General features: G+C 40.2%; 1 protein-coding gene and 1 long non-coding RNA gene across 4 annotated transcripts in view; both read right to left on the reverse strand.

Annotated features, from left to right (window-relative positions):
- Positions 1–19,000, reverse strand: part of LOC134287952 (uncharacterized) — a 746,963-nt gene that overhangs the window by 453,558 nt on the left and 274,405 nt on the right. The window lies entirely within an intron of this gene.
- Positions 15,014–19,000, reverse strand: part of LOC109401385 (cGMP-dependent 3',5'-cyclic phosphodiesterase) — a 239,401-nt gene continuing 235,414 nt past the window's right edge. For all 3 annotated transcript variants that reach the window (XM_062851275.1, XM_062851274.1, XM_062851273.1), the window contains exons 12-13: positions 15,909–16,326; positions 15,014–15,841 (exon numbers count right to left, since the gene is read on the reverse strand). In XM_062851275.1, coding sequence (XP_062707259.1) covers positions 15,551–15,841; positions 15,909–16,326 — 709 coding nt within the window. In that variant the 3' untranslated portion in view covers positions 15,014–15,550. The remainder of the gene's footprint in view (positions 15,842–15,908; positions 16,327–19,000) is intronic.

Below are 19,000 nucleotides of genomic sequence, written 5' to 3' on the forward strand. Positions count from 1 at the left end.
CAACTTATAATTTTTTAAAAGAATCATGTTAGGGTGATACATGAAATTCAGTTTTCTTGCAATAACTTTTAAACCATTCGTTTCTCGTAAAAACATTGTTCCGAGCACTTTTAGAACTATCAATGACGCATATTTTTTTCAAAAAACTCAATGTTCTATCTCTCATAGTTAAAAAGATATTGGCTTTTTTCTTAAAAAAATCACTTTTCTTCTAAAAGTCATATCTCAAAAAGGAGCGAATGGATTTTCAATCGCCGAATTGCGTTGGAAAGATTGTACTCTGTTCTATTGATGGTGAAAAAGTTGTGAGTACCTTTTTTGTTAGAAGCTTTTTATTGAATTTTAAAAATACGGGTTTTTACATAGAAAATCAGTTGTAACTCCTCAAATCGATGAGATAGAAACTCGGTGTCTTCGACAATATTGTGAGTTTTTGAATGCTCTGAAAGTGCTCAGAACAAAGTATAGCGAAAAAATCAATGCATAAAATTTTATTGAATAAAAACGGATTTTCATATGGAAAACAAAACATTTCGAGAAAATTCAAATCGTCTTTGTTAGATAGATCGTAGTAACCATGTCAAAAAAGTTTAAATTTGTTTATATTGCATTCCGTCAACGGGCTCAACTTAAAAAGTGGTTTTGAGCTTATTTCCATCAATTAAATTTTAATTTTATATCTTTAGTTCAGGGATAGCGAAAATGTGAATCACTGGTAAATGTTGATGTTAACGTAAAAGCCTTTCAAAGTTACATAGTTTACAATATCTTACCAATATTGTGCCTTAATGGTAATGTCAGTATAAATAAACATTGATTCTAAAATGAAATGGATGACCATTCATCGAGCTACTTTGATCTATCTAGCAAAGACGAGTTAAATTTGCTTGAATTGTTTCGTTTTCCATATGAAAATCCGTTTCTATTCAATATAATTTTATGCGTTGATTTTTTCGCTATACTTTGTTCTGAGCAATTTCAGAGCATCCAAAAACTCACAATATTGTCGAAGACGCCAAGTTTGTATCTCATCAATTTTAAGAGTTACAACTGATTTTCTATGATAAAAATCGTATTTTTTAAATTCAATAAAAAGCTTCTAACAAAAAAAGGTACTCACAATTTTTTCACCATCAATAGAACAGAGTACGATCTTTTCAACGCAATTCGGTGATTGAAAATCCTTTTGCTCCTTTTTGAGATATGACTTTTTGAAAAAAAGTGATTTTTTGAAGAAAAAAGCCAATATTTTTTTCAACTATGAGAGATAGAGCATTGAGCTATTTGAAAAAAAAAAATGCGTCATTGATAGTTCTAAAAGTGCTCGGAACAACGTTTTTACGAGAAACGAATGGTTTAAAAGTTATTGCAAGAAAACTGAATTTCATGGATCACCCTAACAGGATTCTTTTAAAAAAATTATAAGTTGGGTACCATCAGAGATACAATAATGGTTTCTTCGTGAAACTTGTTCCAAATAAGTTCTTTTACAACTTTGCAGAACATTTTGTAAGCGTACATAAAACTATTAAAAAGCAGATATATGGATCAGCTAAACTAGAGGGACCACGCTAATTTCACAATGATTAGAAAAAAGCTCGAAAAATGTGAAGAAACTTTCCCAAAGACATCGTGTATCTAAAAATTAAGGTTTAGGCACAAACATTTTTGTCTTCGTAAATGCGGCTCTGGACCCATTGTGCACTGGTGGAGGGTACACAATCATCATCACCATCACAATCTTTGGGGCTGTCCATAAATTACGTAAGGGATTTTTTACGATTTTTCGACACCCCCTCCCCCCTTGTAAGATTTTTTGTATGACAACCCAAAAAGTTTTGTATAGCGCGTAAGATTTCTCAAACCCCCCCTCTCTCCATAAACCTTTACTTAAATTAATGGACAGCCCCTTTCCGGGATTTCTTCATTGGTGCTTCCTAGGTTTCCTTTAGAGATTTTTCCCGGGATTGATGCCAGGCTATATTCCGGCATTCCATCAGGGATTCCTTAATAGTTATTGATTCCTCGCGGGATTCCTTGGGGATTGCTTCCGGATTCTTACGGATTCCCATTCGACAAAAAAAAAAACTTTTGCCGTGATCAAAGACCTCATTAGTAGGGCATAAAAGTGCCTTGTGCTTTTGAAAATGCAATGAACCTTCGCCCGAAAAATCGCCGTCGCGGGCAAAAATCGCGTTGGTCTGGGGAAGCCTTTAAGATTCATTCTGTATCCAACCTTCAAACAATAAAGACAGAACGTACCAGCTGAGGGAGGAAGACCATCAACTCCAGAACATCTTCAAATCTTCCTTTCTCTGTATCGATCAACATCCAGCAAAAGCTCACCCCAGATGAAGTCTCCAGCAGAAGCTTTCCTGGGAAGACCGGTTAGGAGCACTCTGGATTTGCTCAAGAAACTGATTCCTGCTTTTAAAGGAACGACTGTTACTTTAACTGGAAACTTTTAGTGGCTACGCAGTCTTTATTCTTAAAACAGGTTTATTGTTTACCCAACGTTTCGGCACTTAGGGATGGTGCCTTCATCAGGGGGAAAATAATGTTCTCGTTTTGTCTCTGGTGTTTTGGCTAACTTTAACTGTCCTGATTTTAGTTTTTTGGTACATGACTGGGTAACACTTCGTGAACCTACGTGGACTTTTTACAAATTAAGAATAAATAATAAAGACTGCGTAGTCACTAAAAGTTTCCAGAAACTGATTTCTGTTCCTGCAATTCGGCCGTGAATTTCAACGATACGATATGGTGTTTGCTGAATACCATCATGGCAATCAGAAATCATGGAAACCCGGAGTTATCATCGAACGCAAAGGATCAGTGAACTACAATGTGCTCTTGGACTTTGGTAGACGACAGCGACTAATCCAGTCTCACACGAATCAGCTTCGACCACGTCACTATGGGCCAGAAATCAAAATTTCGCGACAAAATTCAAAAAAGGTGTTTTTATCTTTAGATCAATCAATTTTCATATATCTATGACTGTTTGGGCTATGTTTGATTGCATATCGACTGATTTTTTTTTATTTGCAACAAAATTGTATCGTTTTTTGTATGGAGAAACTTCTTATAAGCGAAAATTTTCGATTTTAACCAGTATTAAGAAAAATGTAATGTGTGGTGAAAAATGTGCCCAATAAATATAACACCTACATTTCTTAACAACAAATTTAGTACATTTCTCGCACTTGGTATCATACGGGCGTATCTACAATGATTGATTTCTCTTCATCGATTTTCTCTTTGGTTAATAACTTGGCCTGCAAATCATTTTCCGTTCTATTCATTGTTTTAGATGCTATTTCTAGCTGTCCTTCTCCGAAACGTACCGAGAGATCATTCGTATATTGGTCGTATTTCACAGAATAATCCAAAGAGACAATCGATGAAGAGAAATCGATCACTGTAGATACTGCCGCTCTAAGCATATCTGTACCATGTTGTTTTTCTACGCATACTGTCCCGTCCCACTGCCCTAACTTAAGTTACAACTTAAAATCAATGTCAGAAAGATGCTTGACGTTATCGTGGAATATTTATTTGTGATAGAAAATGAGAAAAATATTAAAATAACTTCAAATGGCTCTGTTACTGAGAAAAACACGGCAAAAATGCAAAACAACATGGGACAGATATGCTTAGAAGGGCAGGATACACCATATGATACTGCGAGATTTTGCATTTTTGATGCACAAATTGCGATGCATTTAAGTTTAAATTAAAATATTACATTATTTACTCAAATATTACGGTTTATTTGCCAATTTGTTCAAAAAAAAAAAAAAAACAGTAGTATTCGACATGCAACCGATCTAGGAAGCTAGTTGACACTTCTTTTTCTGAAGCTGCCGGATTTTTTTGCGAGAATTTGTGGGAAACCAAGATAGAATGATTTTAGCGCTTGCGATAATTTTACAATGTTTTACGCTGTGCTTCAATAACTATCCACACTAAGGTAGACTTTTACCATTACGACGCAATCTCTTTATGGCTTGCGAAAAAACTACCATTATTCTGTAAGGGTTCGTTGCAGGTAAGACTGTGATATCTTTGCTGTGATTGTAGACGTTTAAATCAATACAACACTCTTACTCAAAGTGCAAAGTTTCGGTACATCAATTGGTGTGGTCAATTATGATTTTTAATAAGCTCAATTTATGTATAAATGGATAAGTTTTTGGTGAAAAAAATTTGTTGCTCAGGTGTTTCAGATGCCCGGCGTTTCAAACTAATTCAGAGGCCCTTTTTCACATTCTTCAATTTTTTTTTTTTTTTATGTGTATCCACATTCTAGCTGCCAATATGTTCATCATTAACTTTTCCGTCTTCCTTCCTCCAATCATTCACTATTCTTTCTAGTTTTACAATTCAGGGATTAGTTGGCGTTGAAACTGTCAATCAGGGGGTTTTCCTCCTTTTAATCATAGGCGAATATTTTGAGTTATACTGACGTGGAGAACAGTGCCACGATCATTTCTTCTTCAGCCAAACGGCGTTCATCCAAATGACGTTCAGCCTAATTACGTTCGGTCAAATGGCGTTCGGCTAAGCGGCCAGCCAAATGACACTCGGCCAAATTACTCGCAGCCAGTATTTTAACAATAAACAAATTGTGTTCGCTCTTCGTACATATGTTTGCGATTAGGGGAAAGATTTGATTTTCCTTATAACATTTAAAATGCCGTGTCATTGATTGGCTTGGTAGCTAAGTCAGTAAAGCACTAGTGTAGCATATAAGAATCGTGAGTTAAAATCTCACTTGAGCTGTGGATTCGTTCCTTATTTCACACACTAATAATGTATCCATCCGTACATATGTATGTACGTTGAGTTAATTTAAAATTCTAATTGATCATACGGATTTATATACCGAAACTTTGCACATTGAGTAAGTCTGTGGTATTGATTTAAAAGCTTATAATTACATTTATATATGAAACAAACCTTTCCAGAATGAAAGTTGTTTGTTGCTATGTATATTGTTTCGCAAGCCATAGTCATTGAGTCGTAATGTCAAGAGTGGATGATTATTGAAGCACAGCGTTAAATATTGTAAAATTAAAGCAAGCTCCAACATCACTCTAACTTGCTCTCCCGCAAAAAAGTCCGGTAGCATTCGAAAAAGAAGTGTCTAAACTAGCATCCTAGACCGGTTGCATGTCGAATACGGTCGAATACTCCTACTTTTTGAACACATTGGCAAATAAACCGTAATATTTGAGTAAATATAGTAAAATTTCTTTTTTAAACTTAAAAGCATCGCAATTTGTGCATCAAATATTCAGAATATACTAAATTTACTTTTAGGAAATGTATGCGTTATATTTTTTGGGCACATTTATCACCACAAATCAAATTTTTCCTAATATTGGTTAAAATCGAGAATTTTCGCTTATAAGAAGATTCTTCATACGAAAAACGATACAATTTTGTTACAAAGCAAAAAAATCAGTCGGTATATAATCAAAAATAGCCCAAACAATCATACAAATATGGAAATTGATTGAACTTAAAAAAAAAACAACTTTTTTGAATTTTGTCGCGAAATTTTGATTTCTGGCCCATAGTGCACGTGCAGACAATGATACATCAATTCAGCTGCCTTGGGAGATCCTGGTTGAAGAATTCGCAGCTACAACGATCCAGGCAGTACCAAACGATGAAGATATGCAACCGATTCTTCCTCCGGATACTAATGACGATTTGGATGAAAACAACGCAAGTAACAGAACTAGCTGAATAGCAGTTTTTTAAGCTAAAGTTTGCTTAAGAATAGTTTGTTCCACTTTTATACAGCAAAAATGTTTGTTGGGAATGTCGTTAAATCTGATGAACAGCAATCAATTCTGGAGCTCGATTTGAATAGGTCGTATGTGCTTTTGTCGATATAAAATTCGATCAGTTTATTTTAGTCATTGTAGCAATATGGCAGATATTTTGCAAACTTTTAATGATGGAACAGAAAGCCTGTTTTGTGAGGATTCTGCTGTATGTATCAACTTTGCTCAATTTCAACGGTTTTCGCTATAATAAGCGAATCCAACTGATCGAATTTTTAATCGACAAAAGCACATACGACCTATTCAAATCGAGCTCCAGAATTATGTCCCTGACGGATGAATCCGCTGAAGCAGATCTTCCGACTGATCAAGGTTCCTCGGAAGTAGCCAGAGAACAGCCTGCGCGCAACAGAAGACTTCCGTCGTGGTTGGCCCCGTACGATATCTTCTAGGAGGAAGATGTAGCAGAGCAAGCCATGACTTTGGTATGCTGACAGCAAGCCTAGGTTAAAAGTCATTCTGTATCCAACCTACAAACAATAAAGACAGAACGTAACATACCGTGCCATGCCCTTATACCGTGTATTTGACAAAAAACTCAAATATTTTATTAAGTGTATTATTTTAATAGAAGTACAAGTATAGAATGCTAGAGGCGCTATTTCCCCATACTACGGCTGTGACGAAGATGTTTGAACCAAAGCAGTCCTTATTTTCAAAAGCATCATTGAACGGTACCTAAAGTGTCAAATTTTTGTTTTCATTTTCATGTAACAGAATATGAAAAATGTGTGAATCACTTACGCTTGGCCGGTGTAAGAACAATTTTCAACGATCTGGCCATATTTTATTCTCTTGCTTTGTTGACTGTTGACAAAATGACTCGTGCAAGTAGTTTGTTCTTCCGCTGATAAGACTGGATTAATGACTTTCATCTAATGGCGTAAAATAACTGGTGAAACTGCTAATGGCATAGTATGGAATCGGTGCAATCCTTTGGGTGATTTACAGACAACTATTCACTCAGAAATAAAAGTATACACGGAATTACTATTATTTATGCATTTTGTATCCGCATCTCTCTCACTCTCTTTCTGTTTTCATGCTATCTGGTGCTTCGCCTGGGTTGACGAAAGACTTCTCTTCAACCCAGGCTAAACGGCAGATAGCATGAAAACAGAAAGAGAGTGAGAGAGATGCGGATACAAAATGCATAAATAATAGTAATTCCGTGTATACTTTTATTTCTGAGTGATCGTTTTGCAACGCGCACACACATTCAGTTTTACCGATTTGAACAACCACTGGGAATCCGTTTTAAGACCGTGTTGTTGAGATAATCGATTCCAATCTCAGTGCCTCCATTATTTTCAGATGGGTCTGTCACAAATATTTGAATAGACACAGGAATGCGCGAGTGATGGCCAGGAACATGAAAAGTTATATTTTGGCAACCAGCTAGGTTACCAGTTCACTGCAGGTGTTGCTGCGATGAAAATGAAGAAAATTTGACACTTTGGGTACCGCATCCAAGACACACACCTACAAGATGTTAGTCACATGATTTGCAGCGACACTGAAGGTCTAATATATGTCTATTATTATTTTTTTAACTAAGTAACTAATTCAATCATTAGCATATTAAACCTTCTTAAGTTAGGCGTAATAAATTTGGCACATATTTACAAAAACAAGCAATTAAAAATATTCACAAAATGTGAGTGCGAAGTACCAATACACGGTATTAGGGCATGGTTCCTTTTGTGTTCCAAATACCGTGTTTCGGCTAAAACTGCAAGCTGAAAATATTATTGATAGTTTTTTTACTTTATGAATCAATTGTACAAACCTCTAGGCAACGTTTAACGCACAGATTCTTTTAAGTATGAACTTAGTATGATTGATATAGTGATGATTCAAAGGACCACCAATGTACGCGAGTCACATACACGGTATTAGGCACAATGCTATGTTTTACCATTTTGTTTTTAACAATGGTTTAAACATTGGACACAGGATCACTGTATCAGTTTTTTTGTCGGATTGTTTACTTTTCGGCTCGGCATTTAGTCGCGTTTTTTCCCGTGTTGTGCTTGATTAATATATTCGAATTTTGTGTATTCCCGTGGTTAATCGTCTCGTCTACAACAGTGTATTGGAAGATTTCGTGTGGCGAGTGTTAACATAGAGAAATCACTTCGAGCAAAATATTGCCTCTTGTGTCTGCAGTGCACCGTTTTTAACGCCGTTGTGACATCATACCCTCTGTGCACTTTTTGGGCTACCGTACTTTCTACTCACACGGATAAACAACGCTGTTAGAGCATCCCTACCGTGCAGTTGCTAAACGTGTTGCAAAATAGAATCGTCGAATATGTCGACTTCTGCTTGCGATCACTGTGCGAGACCCGTCAAGGAGGAGGATTCCATCACTTGTATGGCTTTTTGTGATAAGGTGTTTCATCTGAAATGTACGGCTACGCCCACGACGCCTACAAAGCTCAATAAGCCGTTCGTCAAAATTGTTCAGGAATGTTCGAACCTTTTGTGGATGTGCGACGACTGTGCGAAATTGATGAAGATGATGAAATTCAAGTCTGCCGTGTCATCTCTGGGAGACGCGATTAGTGAAATCACCGCAAAACAAGTGTCCGTGCACACCGAGATTAAAAAGCAATTGGCTAAACAGGGACAACAAATCGCACTATTATCGAAACGCATTAATCCTTTGACTCCGACTAGAGAAGCCGGCAACTTCTTCCGTCAAACTCCTACGCAACCGCCCTCGAAAAGACGCCGCGATGATGAAGCAGCTACGAATCAGCAACTTCTTGGCGGTACTAAAGCCGTGACCGATTCCAGCGTAGTCACCGTTCCTGAACCCGTCGAGCTGCTTTGGATCTACCTTTCTCGTATCCATCCAAGCGTTGAACGAGATGCGGTAGAAAACATGGTGAAGGATTGTCTACCGAGCGTAGATTCAGTCAAGGTCATTCCGCTAATACGGCAAGGAGCCGACACGAGTCGTTTGAGTTTTATCTCCTACAAAGTTGGAGTCGGCGTTGAATACAGACACCTGGCCAAAGGGTATTCTGTTCCGTGAGTTCGAGGACCGTTCTGCAAAAAACTTGTGGCTACCTCGTCCGAATACACCCACAATCGTGGCTTCCGACGAAGTTTTCTTATCGCCGGCTTCGATTCCCGCTCCTGCCATGGACCTGACATGTTAAGGGCAAATAATCTCTGTCACAACTCGTTTATCGTAGCTCCACTTTGTGATATGCAATCCAGAACCGACGTGCCGATCACGGAACCCAGACGCATCGTAGAAAGCTTCTTGGAAGCCCCTGATCGCCCCAATTCAGTCCCGCCTCCCGCTGCCTTCGCTCATCACAGTCGTCTGGGTCCTGATTTTGGTGGTAGAGAAGGGGTCTTCCATCAAGCTTGCCTTGGCAAGTATAAATTCAATCCTAGTATTTCGTCGTGTGATGAGTTCTCCCCCACCCAGATTGACACATGCCCAGCCTACAACGACACGCCGACGACGTCTTCTAATCATCCCATGACGCTGGAGAATTCTTCACCAGGACGCACCATAGAAAGCATATTGGGAGCCCCTAGTTCCTCTTACTCAGTCGCGCCTACCGCAGCCAGCGTTCATCGGAGTCGTCCTGGTCCTGAGTGTAGAGGTGGATTGGGGGTCTCCCAACTTGCTATTGAAGGCAAGTATAATTGTTATCGCCAAGATTCGCCACCTGATGCCGATTCGAATTCCAGCACCTCCGATTCACACTCAACTTCTCCTCGATCGCCTGGAATAAATGGAAGTAACTGGTTTTTGACTGGTTTCCATCATGCAACCTTGATGTCATCTCTGGTGAACGGACCCCGGGACGCACATTTGCCGATTGCTCTAAGGAAGCCCCTATTCCACTCACCGCAGTCGTGCCCCTCCTGCCAGCGACCAGCAGCTGTCCCGGGCCTGCGTTTGAGTTGGAAGACGGGGTCTTCCGGAACCCTGTTATCGGCAAGTATGATCTTCTATCGTATATACCGTCTCCTGAATCCCGTCCGATTTGCAGTCGATCCGCTGACCGAGATTCTACCGCCATGATAAAACGGGACATCGCTGTGTACTACCAAAACGTCGGCGGAATGAACTCAAGCATCGAGGACTACCGTTTAGCCGTTTCAGATGCTTGCTACGACATTGTTGTCTTAACCGAGACATGGCTAGACTCCCGCACGCTCTCCAATCAGGTGTTTGGATCGGAATATGAGGTGTTCCGATGCGACAGGTTTGGATATCCATGAAGCTGGGCGACCGCACATTGTTTTTGTGCTCGTTGTACATTCTTCCTGATCGGAATCGTGACAACGAACTCATCGAAGCCCACTGTCAATCTGTTTTCGCTGTTATGGAGTCTACCTCTCCGATTGACGACGTCTTCATCCTGGGCGACTTCAATTTTAGCAGCATCTCATGGATACCATCGCACAGTGGCTTTCTCTATCCAGATCCAGAACATTCGTCCATCCACGCCAGTGCTGTCATCCGGCTGGACAGCTATAGCGCTGCCACGCTCAGTCAAATCAACTCCACGACCAACGAAAATGGCCGTACTCTGGATCTGTGCTTCGTAAGTGCCCGGGATAAAGCGCCGTTCGTTTCCACGGCTCCGTGTGCTCTGGTGAAAGACGTCCCTCATCATCCTTCATTGATTTTGGCCTTTGAGGAATATTACCCCCTCAAGTTCTTCGATCGTCCCGCCACCGTATCCTACAACTTCCAGAAAGCCGATCATCGAAGTATTGGAGAAGTTCTATCCAGTATTGAGTGGGAAAATGTTCTCGATCCTCGTGACGTTGAAGCCGCCGCTCAAACTTTTTCCCATGTCTTGGCATACGTCATCGAGAGGCACGTACCCAAGAAAATTCATCATCAAGACCCTCGGCATCCATGGCAAACCCGCCAACTGCGAAAGATGAAGTCTGCTAAGAGAGCAGCTCTGCGGAAATTCTCAACACACCGGACCCTTCCGCTTAGAAACCACTATGTGAGGCTCAATCATGAATATCAACGGGCCAGCCGGCTATCCTTCCAGCGGTACCAGCGAGGTATTGAGACCAAACTGAAAAGTCACCCAAAGACTTTCTGGAAATACGTGAACGAACAGCGCAAAGAATCTGGACTGCCATCGTCAATGCAGCTGAATGGTCAAACCGCCTCTACCACTGACGAGATCTGTCGGCTTTTTGCCCAAAAATTCGCAAGCGTATTTAGCGACGAGACGGTGAGCGATAGTCAGGCTACCATCGCAGCCAACAACGTTCCACTAAATGGCCACTCACTGAGTGTAATCGATATCGACGATGGCATGATCCGCCGGGCCGCCACTCAGCTTAAATCGTGTGACAACCCTGGACCAGACGGTATACCGTCTACATTTGTTAAGAAGCATATCGACTGTCTGTTAGTTCCGCTCCACATTGTGTTTCAGTAGTAATCCTACATTATAGAGATCTGCGGAGGCGGCCATTGTAAGCCAATCGTGCAGAAAGAACTGTCAAAGTGTGAGCCAAATGAACAGGCTGATCGTTCGTAAGGTGTCGATTGAACGGTATTGCAATCCGAACTAAATAAATTAAAATTATTTATTTTTAATATCGAGAAATTAACGGTATATGTAAGTTTAGTAAAAAGATAGAATTTCATTAATTCTGCTTTCAAAAGCTCATGCTTATGACGAAACTTTTGTTGCTGCACTTCTCGAAAAAACTTTCATTGCTGCTTCTTGCTTCAGTTCTGCCGATATGTTTAGCTTAACACTTTGCAATAAATTTCAGATTTCATTGATTGCTCCGCTATTTTTTTTCAAAATTTTGAAAAAAAATCTACCATAATTAGAAAATGTAAACAAAACAACTTGAACCACTACGAAGTCACGCGCAAAGTTTGAACATCTAGCTTTGCAGCATGTGTTGGCAGCTGATGTAAACAAAATAAACAGCGTTGCCGAATCGACATATGTAACTTCCGCTTATCTCTATGTAGAGGATTTCTATGTTTCAGCTATCACTATCCAGCGGTTCATTCCCTTCGTGCTGGAAATTCTCACACATGTTTCCAGTGCACAAAAAAGGAAGTAAACGTGACGTCGATAATTACCGCGGAATTACGTCTTTGTGTGCCGTGTCGAAGCTTTTTGAGTTGGTCATAATGGAACCACTGCTGTCGCATTGAACTTCTGAGCGACGATCAACACGGGTTCACTTCCGGGCGCTCTACTTCCACCAATCTTCTGTGCCTCACTTCGTATGTAACTAACAGCTTATCCGATAAAGCTCAGACAGACGTCATCTATACCGACCTCTCAGCCGCTTTCGACAAGCTGAATCACACTATCGCAGTTGCGAAGCTCGACCGACTTGGCGTCGGCGGCTATCTTCTGAACTGGTTCCGTTCATATCTCACCGGCCGGCATTTGTTGGTAGTGATAGGAGATAGCAGATCGGATAGCTTTGACGCAACTTCCGGAATACCACAAGGAAGCCATCTAGGACCGTTGATCTTCTTGATCTACTTCAACGACGTGCATGCTGTCATCAAAGGGCCTCGACTTTCTTACGCCGATAACCTCAAAATATTCCTGAAAATCCGCTCATTCCACGATTGCCTTGAGTTGCAAAATCAGCTGGATCATTTTGCTAATTGGTGTTCTCTGAACAGAATGGTAGTAAATCCTGCCAAGTGTTCCGTTATAACGTTCTCCCCTAAGAAGCAGCCAATCGTCTTTGACTATAGTCTCCTTGGCACGACAATAGAGCGCGTGACTCACGTGAAGGACCTGGGTGTTATACTGGACTCGCAGCTAACTTTCAAGCAACACATTTCATTCATTATCGACAAAGCGTCTCGGAATCTAGGATTCATATTCAGGATCGCCAAGAATTTCTCCGACATCTATTGCTTAAAAGCACTGTATTGCTCGCTTGTGCGCTCCACCCTTGAATACTGCGCTGCTGTCTGGAGTCCTGCTTACAATAACGGCGCCGAAAGAATTGAATCCGTTCAGCGTCGCTTTCTTCGGTTCGCACTCCGCCGGCTACCTTGGAGGGACCCGTTTCGCCTGCCGAGCTACGAGAACCGATGTCAGCTGATTGATCTACAACTACTCCACTCGAGACGAGATGTAACCAGAGCACTGACCGTAGCTGATACGCTCCAGGGTCGAATCGATTGTGGGGCGATTCTGGAGCAAATCGATTTAAACGTTCAGCCAAGATCGCTTCGAAATAGTTTCATGCTGAGACTGCCTCTACGTCGAACGAACTATGGGATACACGGTGCGATCAGCGGCTTGCAGCGGGTATTCAATAGAGTAGCTTCGTTGTTTGATTTCCACTTCTCCCGTGAGACTCTTCGCCGGAAGTTTTCGTCGTTCTTCGCAGGGCGAAATGACGGACGCTGATTGTGCATTTACTTTAGTTTCAACTCCTGACCAAGTTTTGTTTCGTTGAATGTTGTCTCTGTATTATTATTTATTATTAGTTTCTTGACCATGTCATTGTATCATACTTCTTAACCATCATTGGGGCTACACCCAGCCTGTTGATGAAATTAATAAACAATAAACAACATTTGGAATACCATTAATTATATTTATTATACATAATACACAGAATAACCAATAATATAGCGTTTGAAAAATCAAGAAACACGGATAATTGATTTTTACAGGGCTCTTTGAAGTGAAGAGCATCCTTAAGGTCACGGTATTAGGGCATGGCACGGTACATGGATTCCTTCAAAGATTCCGGAGATTTCTTCATTGAATTCTGCAGATTTTTTACTGGATTTCTTGGGCATTTTTCGTGGAATTCCATCAGCGATTTTCCCAGGAGTTCTTTTTGGGATTCTTGTTCGATTTTTATCATGCCCGGATTTTCTTCAGAGATTTCTCCTACGATTCCTTTCAAGTATTGCTTCTGTCAACGATTGCTCCAGGAATTCTTGCAGGACTTTCTACGTACCGTGATTTCGGGTGAAATTGATCAGTGGGGTGAAATTGATCAGCGTGAGGACTATTTTTATTTGTTGAAAATAACGCTTTAAACTTAAAACAATTTGTTAAAAATGTTCATCATCTGGCTCAAGAGTTATTGAATGATGAGTTTACATGTTTTACAGCCATATGGACACATATTTCTGTATGAAATTCGATATTTTTCGAAATTGCGTGTTGGGCGAACTTCAAAGACACTTTCAAACATATGTCACCGTAGCAGTATCGCAAATGTAATGAATATTCGAATAAATGTTTCTTGCTGTCAAGTATTCGCTAAACCCGATTTTGCCATTAAAAGTTATATAAATAATGAAATTTATGCATAAAATTGTACTTTTCGAAAGTTATAACATATTTAGTATGGAAATTGCATACTTTTAGGCGTTTTCTTAAGATTTATTAAACTTTAAACTTAACTAATTAATAATTTTGTAAACTCGTAAAAGTTTTACTTAGCTTTTCGCATTCTGGGGTGGTTATTGTAGGTGGAAAAAATATTTTCAGCACTTGCAACAACATTTCACTAACTGATCAATTTCACCCCGAAAGTAAAATTTTTGATTTTTTATTTCAAATGATATTTTTTGTAAGAAAATTTTTGCAGTAGAATTTTCAACCTCGGTGACTGATGACAACCATGGTCGTACTTGTTTTAATGCATTGAATGTAACCATTTCAATAAGTATTCAAAAAATATTCGCCAAAAACTGCGAAAAATGATCAATTTCACCCGAAATCACGGTAGTCGAAATACGCGTACCTGCCTAAGGATAAGCAAGACAGGGCGGAATTAGAAGGTTTGGAACTGATTACACTAATTCGTAAGGAGTTAAAGGAGCTTTCTTACAAAAGCGCTCTATAGGCTTTTATGCAGCTACTTTTAATAGTAGAAATAGTTCTTGAAGCCAGTGTTGGCAGTGTTGAGCCAAAAGACCCCCAATGGGGATTCCACATTCTCCATATCTACGTTGAACACTCCTTAACCACCTCTTCTTTCACCATCTCTTTTCTATATTCTGCTTAAACTTCACTTCCATCTGATTTAGAGAGATTAAGAGATCAGTTTTCTTTTCAGTAATGTTACTAAAATTTAATGAAGGAACAAATATACATTAAAGTGCGAATAAAAGAAGCAAAACACAGATAGTAGGTGTGTAGTTTTTATATTGTTGGTGAGCATTTTTTTCATTTGCGTTCGAGATGTGTTTTAATAAAGTATAAACATAATTTGATATTGTGTGGGTACTCACTGGCATTGATCATACGCGGGTTGGATTTGTTTCTAAAACGTATCATGACAGTCGATTTCTAAATAAAGTCGTTGAAAGTTGAAGTAGGCTATTAAAATAACATGTTCTAAATATTTAACATTGAATAAAACATTTTTCTATACACCTATGTACTTCTAACCATTATCGTTTGCCAGCAAACAGAGTGGTCAATAGATTTGACGATTACCATCTATACGAAGTAATACATTCTCCTAAATGCTATTAGGCCTACGTTGAAAATAAATAGACGTACTATCGCTATCCGTCGAACATCACAAAACCTCTTTTTCCACTGGAACAAACAATACACTATAGGAAGGAGGGAACTATTTGCACGCTAGAACTTAACTCACTAGCATCGAAAAATTGCGGAAGTCGACCTCACACAACCGACGATTTCTAGCTCAGTTCTCTAATTGCAGGTATCATAGCAATTCTCACAGCAATCACTGGTCCTCGAGCAGACTCCAGTTTCCTTGATGTCCACCCACTGCTGTCGATTGCTGTCAATAGTTTCCAGAAAGTATCGCGTTTCTGGGAAAATCTGCGCCAATATTTCGAACGTCGGTCGAACCACCATCGTAAGGAACTCGATTTGCAGCACCGGAATGCAGGCCTTCTTCCGGTCCATCATTGTGTTCGGCCGCAGGCCCATCTGCTTCTCCAGGTCACCCTCGGCAAAGAACTCGGCGTATACGAGATGCTGAGGGCAAAAAAAATGATTTTTTTAAGGAAAATATTGGGTGCAGTACAAAAGATCTGAATCTTACAGCCACGTGTTGAACCGTCCTCCAGCTTTTGACTTGATCACTCAGATCGCAGCAGGTGATCATCAACGACAGCAGCAACCGTTGGTTGGAGCCTTCCGACAGATTCTCCGGCCGTAGTCGTTTCAAGTACGGCATGATCCGGAAGTGGTTAGCCAAATCGGTAGCTAGGATGAGATCTCGCAGAAAGTCGATACACTCTTTGAACTCTTCCGTCGAAAGACTGTCCAAGATTTTGCTACTGGAATCGTTAAGAATGCAAATCGCCTGCGATAGATGGTGTCGTTCGTTTACGCTGCCTTCGCTGCTGTACAACCGGGCCAAGGGGCTGCTGGATTGGGTTTGGTAGGTGTTGCTGGTGCCCCGGTGATCCAGATCGTGACAGAAGGCCGCTATCAGGAATGAGAAGCCTTGCATTTTACTGTGGACAAAAATGAAATAATTAGAGTAACAATTACAATCTACAATAAACTGAAGAAACTTCCCTAAAATAGAAGAAAAAACAGGTTTTATGCGCTTTGGAGTGCTGCTGATGTGCTGATTGCACTTCGTACATAAGGGCAAAGATTTTGGCCTGAAAACGGTGCAGTGTCTACCAAGTGAGTGAGATTGGTGTAGCCTCTGCTTATGGGAGTAGGCACCAGCACCTGATCGACATTCGAGAACCATCCACAAAAATTTCGTACGTACTCAAATTACATAAAAATTTATATGAAAGGTACTCTTAACATATAACTTACATCTACATCCAACTTCAACAAAGACTCTTCTGTCCTGGTAGAAGATTTTGAAGTTGATTCGGCTAGACCTACTGCAATACACCAGGAACACAACAAAACTGTACGTAGGCTACAATTCCAGATCGAGCAGAATGATCCATTATTGATTTTTGATCTTGGCGGCACTAGTACGAACTCAAACAAAAACTCCAAATCGATCAGAAAAATCCCATTATTGGATTATCAATCTTGGATTAACTAAATAAGCACAAAACAAAATAACGTGAATCTTGCTTCACAACGTAGTTGTGCAGATCAGGCAAAGCTTTCCATTTCCGTACTCCGTCACGATCGCGACGAAAAATCTTCTACACCTAAACACAAGTCTAACCTAATACTATTGCTATACATATGTACACTATTTACAAGGCCCGCGTGGGTTTTGCGGTTGGGCGCCATAACATGGACACCTACAAAACTCGGGACCCCGTTGGGCGCCATTATTACGAAAAAATAATGGAGCACTACAAATGCGTATTAAAATTTAACATATTATAATGGATCCTTACAAATGCGTAATAAATTGGGACATTACAGTTGGACAAATACAACACAGAACATATATTTTGCCCTGTTACACTATTGGGTAACAATTTCAATGACAGGATGACGAGGTTTCATAATTGTTCTTGGTCCATCAGTCAATCCTGTAATCGTATTTTCTCTGGCAGGTTGCCTCTCGTTCGCAGCATTAGTTGCTTTCATAGCTTGAATTTTGTCTAGGAATTTTATCCTAAGGGGGGCATCACTACAGTTCTATAACTTGAAGTCTGTGCCAGGGAAAGGTTTACATCTCTAGTACTTAATCACGGCCTGAAATGGCCTGAATGTTGGCAATCGAAATAGGATTGCGGGCCTCTATTCTGCCAGAGCCCTATAAATTACAAGTTAAAATAGCACATTTAACACAAAAATAAAACTTGTAATACCATTTGACAAACGAAGTTCGTTCAGTCGGAAATCCTTAGATTTCACAAGGATTTTGTTTAACCGACTGACTTCACTCAAACTGGAAACATTTATACAAAGATTTTTCCAGCCGGATCGTTCAGCAAACCGGAGAGCTTTTCTGTAGGCCTTGCGAGCCGACCTGAAAGCCTCCGAACCAGCCGAACGTCGTCTGTTCCAACTCTTTCTACATTGTTTCCTGAGTTTCGCTAGATCAGAGTTCCACCAAGGGGTGGCTCTTGCGGTCTTCAGAGACTGTAGAGGGCATGCTTCTTCAAAAGCCTCCATGATTAAGGTTGTTGTAGTATCAACGGCATCATCTAAATCACTTGAAGTGTCAATGGATGGTGAGTATCCATGAAATTTAGCCGTAACCAAATCAGTAAAGAGAATCCAGTTGGTTTACGCAAAGTATGCGAAGTAACATTTAAGTGATCAAAAAAGATATAGCGATAATCAGAGAAAGGTTCTTCATTCGACACATTCCAATTGGTCAGCCCGTGACTCATTCTGCTAGAGCAAAGCGTTGTGTCCAACGCTTCCTCTCTAGTAGGTATCATGAAGGTTGGGCGGTTGGGGAAGATTCGAAAATTGCGTCCATCGTTTTTCGGGATTTCTAGACCCCCCCTCCCCCCTCTGTCTCGCAACTTCCCTATACCCAATACACGTACTGTCATATTTTTCTAGAACCCCCTCCCCCCCAAATGTTGGACGTAATTTTTGAACGTTCCCTTGCCACTGTTAAGCAATCCAAGATCTGGACTACTAAAGTACTCTATCAAACTGGAGCCTCTCAAGTAATTTTCTGAGCTGCCCCAGATGATATGGTGAGCATTAGCATCGCTGCCAACAATTAGCGGAAGACTTTTTGAAGTGCAGTATGCGATGACTTGTTTGAAAGCATCCATATGGGATGTTTCATCATGTGGTAAATAAACCGAACAATATACGTATTTCCTGCTGTTAAGGTTTCCAACAGATACATCAATTGTGCTAGCACATACATCTCTGGTGGTTAGTTTAGAGCCGCGGTCAACAAAGTGCTGCCCGCGGGCCGCATGTGACGTACAGTTCTCTTTGTTGTCGTAGATTTTTTTTACTCCAGAAATAATCAAGAATAACGTGAATGATTCACAAATTGACCCAGGCGTTGCAATACGGGCAGTTGAAAGAATGGGCCTGAGGATCACTGGTTTAGAGATTAGTGTAGAAACGATTGCGTTGTTGACAAGCATACATGCTCAAGGCATGACACACGAGTTTGCCATTTCATTTTTACTGAAAGTTCACTGGGTTCACAAGAATTCCTAGATATAAATTCCCCATACAAAAGTAAGGTTCTTCGACTAAGGCCACTCGGGATGTACC

This window comes from Aedes albopictus, chromosome 2, assembly GCF_035046485.1.
Source record: "Aedes albopictus strain Foshan chromosome 2, AalbF5, whole genome shotgun sequence".
In the NCBI taxonomy this organism is placed as follows: Eukaryota; Metazoa; Arthropoda; class Insecta; order Diptera; family Culicidae; genus Aedes; species Aedes albopictus.